The 5,222-nt window shown below is 54.4% G+C and overlaps 1 protein-coding gene across 1 annotated transcript in view; it reads left to right on the forward strand.

Annotated features, from left to right (window-relative positions):
* Window positions 1-2,646: 2,646 nt before the first annotated feature.
* The window catches only part of FAM3B (family with sequence similarity 3 member B), a 29,822-nt gene continuing 27,246 nt past the window's right edge, over window positions 2,647-5,222 (forward strand). The window contains exon 1 of the mRNA XM_015568966.1: window positions 2,647-2,749. Coding sequence (XP_015424452.1) covers window positions 2,731-2,749 — 19 coding nt within the window. The 5' untranslated portion in view covers window positions 2,647-2,730. The remainder of the gene's footprint in view (window positions 2,750-5,222) is intronic.

The raw sequence follows: 5,222 nt of genomic DNA on the forward strand, positions 1-5,222 counted from the left end.
CACACATGCGCGCGTGCACACACACATTCATGCACACACGCGCACACACGCGCACGCGTGCGCACTCACACACACACATGCATACACACACTCACACACACTCACACACACATACATACACACACACTCACACTCACACACTCACACACACAGAGACACACACACGCACTCACACACACACACACACACACGCACACTCTAGGTCTCAGAGTGTGTGCGTGGGGTCTACCTTTGAGGGACCCAGGCAGCTATGACCCCAAATCGCACCCCTGCCATGGCTCTGGAGACCACCCTCCCAGAGCTGACAGGTTGCTGCGGAGTTTGGGATGACCAGAGGCCTGTGGGGGCCTTGGGGAGAGGGCAGCCGAGAGGAGAGGAGGCTTGGTGGGGGACCTTGAAGGAAGGTCAGGCTAGAGCTATTGGGGAAGCTCCTCCAGGTTGAGATGGGACACAGGTTGTCCCCCCAGTGTCGCTGAAGGATGCTGAGACACCTGGTACAGAACAGCGCCCCGTCAGGGCTCCCAGCAGGCCTCTGGCAGGAAGGGCACCAGGCGGGGCAGCTTTCCTGTGCCGCGTTGGCTAGATGTGCTCCCAGGCCCAGAGACTTTCAAAGCTTCACACACCTGTTCCACTCTATCATTTTAATGGATTTATTGTTGTTGTTTTTTGATAACAGACTTTAATGAAGTATCATTTATATGCAGTAAAGTACACAATTCCTAAAGGAATATCGCTCGGTACCGTTTCGCATAGGATTCTTGTGTCCTCACTGCCCAGGTAAAGACAAGGAGCTTTTCACCCCACCAGTGAGTTTTCCCAGGCTCCTTCCCACTGAGTAGCTCCTACCCCCACGCTCAGAGTAAGCTCTGTTCTGTCCTCTGGTGCCATAGATCAGTTTTGTTGGTTCTTGAACTTCATCTACATGGAGACTAAACAACATGCTACTAAACAATCAATGGATCAAAGAAGAAATCAAACAAGAGATCAAAAGTCCCTTGAGACAAATGAAAATGAAAATACAACTTTCCAAAATGTTTGGGATGCAGCAAAAGCAGTTCTAAGAGGGAAGTTCATAGTTTCACATGCCTACCTTCAGAAACAAGAAAATAACTTCAAATAAACTGCCTAACTTTACACCTAAAGGAACTAGAAATAGAGCAAACCAAACCTAAAATAAGTGGAAGGAAGGAAATAACAAAGGTCAGAGTGGAAATAAATGAAACAGAGAATTAAAAAGCAGTAGAAAAGATCAATGAAACTAAGAGCTAGTTCTTTGGAAGAATAAATACTATTGACAAATCCCTAGCCAGACTCATCACAATAAAAAGAGAGCACAAATAAATAAAGTCAGAAAGAGGAGAGATTTCAACCGACAACACAGTAATACAAATGATCATTAAAGAATACGATGGATAATTATATGCCAACAAATTGGACAACCTGGAAGAAGTGGATAAATTCCTAGAAACATACAACCTTCTGGGACTGAACCAGGAAGAAACAGAAAATATTATCAGAGTGATTACTAGCAAATGAAATTAAGGCAGTAATAAAAAAATCTACCAACAGCCCTAGCTGGTTTGGCTCAGTGGATAGAGCATCGGCCTGCAGACTGAAAGGTCCCAGGTTTGATTCCAGTCAAGGGCATGTACCTCAGTTGCAAACTCAATTCCCGGTCCAGTAATAAAAAAAATCTACCAACAGCCCTAGCTGGTTTGGCTCAGTGGATAGAGCATCGGCCTGCAGACTGAAAGGTCCCAGGTTTGATTCCAGTCAAAGGCATGTACCTCAGTTGCAAACTCAATTCCCGGTCCTGGTCAGGGCAGCCAAATTGATGTTTCTCTCTCTCTTCCACTCTCACTAAAAACCAATGGAGAAATATCCTTGGGTGAGGAGTAACAACAGCAAAATCTACCAACAAACAAAGCCCTGGGCCAGATGGCTTCACAGGTGACTTTTACCAAAAATTCAAAGAAGAATTAATACCCACCCTTCTCAAACTATTCCAAAAAAAAATTGAAGAAAAGGAATGCTTTCTTCAAACACCTGCCTGACCCCCACCCTGGCACCCCCTGGCCTCTGTATGAACAAGAGGACCTGCAGACCTGACACTGACCATGGGGCCTGGGGCATTGTCCTTTCCCCATATTTTCTAACCACCCCCCCTCACTCCCTCACCCCCTCCAATCACACACTCACACTGTAAAGAAGAAGCAGGAGGTGGTGTACCCGCTGGGTTCTGGCAAAGCAGTGGGCAGAGACTGGTCTGTGAGAAGCAAAGAGCTCCACCGGGGCCCAGGCCACTGGGAGCTCCGTTTTGAAGCTTGAAAGGCTCACACCTTCTTACCTTTGCAGCCACTTCCCCTGTGAGACATTAAATTGGGGGCTGGGTCCATGAACCATTAGGGGAGCAGAGTCCCCCTCCAGAACAAACCTGGCTCATTCTCTCTGGGCCCCAGGTGCTGGGCAGAGAGCAGGGCCCTCAGGGGCTGCTGCATGGGAGCTGGTTGGCCTCTACCCAGCGCACCTGCCAGGCAGCCGGGCACTTCCCTGGTCCGCACCTGCCTGGCCTGGTGTCTGCCTTTTGCCCGCCCTCCCCCGCCACCTGGCCCAGGGCGTGCTGCCTGGTCCTCCGCCCTGGCCCTGGCCCTGGCCCTGGCGTGTGGGAAGTCCCCAGTCACCTGGCAGCTGCCGCCCGAGGCCAGGAGGGCAGGGAGCAGCACCTGGAAGATGAACCTGAAGGCTGCCGGTAAGTGCATGCCACCTCCGCCACCAGAGGAGGAAAAGGGGCCACTGTCCCGGGAAGAAGTGGCCCCTCTCAGTCCCAGGGACCACCCGCTTAGCCAGAGGGTGGGGCCCGTCCTCTCTCTGACCTGGGACTGGAATGTGGGGAGCCGCAGAGGGAATAGGCTGGGGTGTGGAGCAGGCAGCCCTGGGCTCCCCCTTGCCTGTCCCCACTGGCCCCTGGGATTCCTGGCAGGGGGACCAGTGAGGGTGATGTTTGGACTGGAAAGTAGGTTTGGGAGAGCGCAGACAGAGTGGGACTCAAGGAGCTGGGGTGGGGGTCCTTCCAGGGGAGAGCCGGTGCCTGAGGGGTGCCTCCCACCCCCTGGGCCAGCAGGGGGGCTGCCAGCTGCAGGTCAGAGGCACTCGGGGACTTCCCCTTGGACTCCCCTGCTGAGCCAGGAGTCTTCAGCCACACGTCCAATGAGGGGGCAGTGAGGTGGGTGAGAAGTGGGGTCTGGTTCACAGGGGACGCCCCACTGTCCCGGGTTCTAACTGTCCGGCAGCAGCTTTTAGAGACTGGTTTTATTTTTTTTCCCATTTATCAAGCTACTTGAGATGGTGGGATGTTTGGGAAAAAAATAGGAAAGAAGAAAGGAAAAAGGCAATTATTTCCTCGGTCATGTTCTCTCTGAAAGCCTGTCTTTCTGACGGGGCCTCTGTCCTCTGCCACGAGCTGGCCTGTGGTCGGTGGGAACCGCCCGCCCCTCGCACATGGCCTTCCTCCTGCTGGTTCTGTTTTCCTTCTGTCGCCAAGGAGTCTGGGTTCTGCCTGGAGCAGGCAGCGTATCTGTGCAGGAATGGAAAGTTCTCGGCCTCTGGGAGGGCACCCCCCTGTCTCGCCGGCCGTTCGGTGTCTGTCAGACCAGCATTTCCATCCAGCGTGGTCATGTCCAGGAAGTTCTAAACACCACCTTTCTGCTCTGTTCCCAAAGTGCCGGGAAGCCAAATGTTGGTGTTTTTTTTAATTGACGGTGTAAAACAGTCCTGTTTCCTACAAAGCCGTGTGTTTAAGAACTGTTGTAGTAACGTGTTGGGTCGTAGCATAAACAGGTGGAGATGTGTATCTGTTTTGGGGGGAAGAAAACACCTCCCTCGGGCACTGAATTTCAGTAGCGCGATCTTGGAAGGATTTTTCATTCTTTCTCTGTTACATGCTTAGAACATCATTTTGCTGCTTAGTTAGTAGAAAATGCTGAATATGGTCCCATCCGCCCCCTCCCCTCCCCGCCTCCTGATTCACTCCTGAGCTGTGAGGTCCTTGCAGGGCAAGCTTTGCTGCAGCTCCCGGGGTGTGTTTGTCTGGGGGTGGGGGATGGTGGGAGAAAAGTCACCTGCAGAAACTCAGAGCCGTGTCGCCGCTGAGCTAATGTTTGGCAAAGTTCCTGGAAGCGGTGTTTCGGGGGATCCATCCAGCGCCAGTTCTGGCCTGGGAGCCAGCTCACGGGCAGGACGGGCAGGGTCAGTGGATGGCATCGGCGCCAGCCCCCTCCACCTGTGATACACACCCTCCCGCCTCCCCAGGATTAGGGTCAGCGTGTCAGCCTTTGCAGGTGGGTTGCCTGGCACATCTGCTGTGGCATTCCGGTGTGGCGTTCCCCAGCCTTAGGACAGTGGCGACAGCAGAGCCTGGAGCCACAAAGCAGCCAAGTCCCAAGTACGGTCCATCCACCCCTCAGCCCTCCTGGCCCCTCAAGGACAAGAGGTAGAGGTGGGGCCACCTCCAGGGTGAGGGCATGTGGTTTGTGTCCTCGGTTGAAGGAATCCCACATTGGCGGTGCGTTCAGAGGTGCTCTCACTGGGCCCTGGGACTGGAGGGGTGCGGCGGCCTGAGGTCCCCCCGCCTGGAGTCGGTTTGAGGATCGCCTTATTCCCCAGGACCAGCCTGAGACCCTGGGAGCCTGCAGGCGGATGAGGGTGGGACACGCACATAGGCACAGGCCCACACACGTATGCACACGCAGGCATGCACACAGGCACACATACTAATCGAGGGTCTCAAGGAGGAAGTTCCCCAACTTCCTGCCTGCGCTCGGGACTGGCCTTTGCTCTGAGGGCGAAGCACGTGAGAGGCCGTGTCTGATAGCCGGTGATGACTTTATTACCTTCGGGAAAAGGTTGGATCCTAGTTACGGAATCACCCAAGGTTCCTGGACTTTGTGTACTTCCTCCCCCTGCCCCGCCTCTGAAGCTGCTGGACCACTCCCACCAAGGCAGGCCCACTGGGACCACGACCCCCCTTTGCTGAGTCCCTGGACTTCCACCTTTCCCAAGACCGATCCTTACCTGTGCCGGCCCAGGGGCTACTGCTGCCCAGTGTCCCGCCTTCTCTGCGTTCACCTGCAGGGACTGAGCTCCTGGTACAGCTGTTGGCCCATGAACAGGCTGGGCCACGGGCAGGCTGGGCCTCGGGCAGGCTGGGCCTCGGGCAGGCTGGG

Source organism: Myotis davidii, unplaced genomic scaffold, assembly GCF_000327345.1.
Source record: "Myotis davidii unplaced genomic scaffold, ASM32734v1 scaffold512, whole genome shotgun sequence".
In the NCBI taxonomy this organism is placed as follows: domain Eukaryota; kingdom Metazoa; phylum Chordata; class Mammalia; order Chiroptera; family Vespertilionidae; genus Myotis; species Myotis davidii.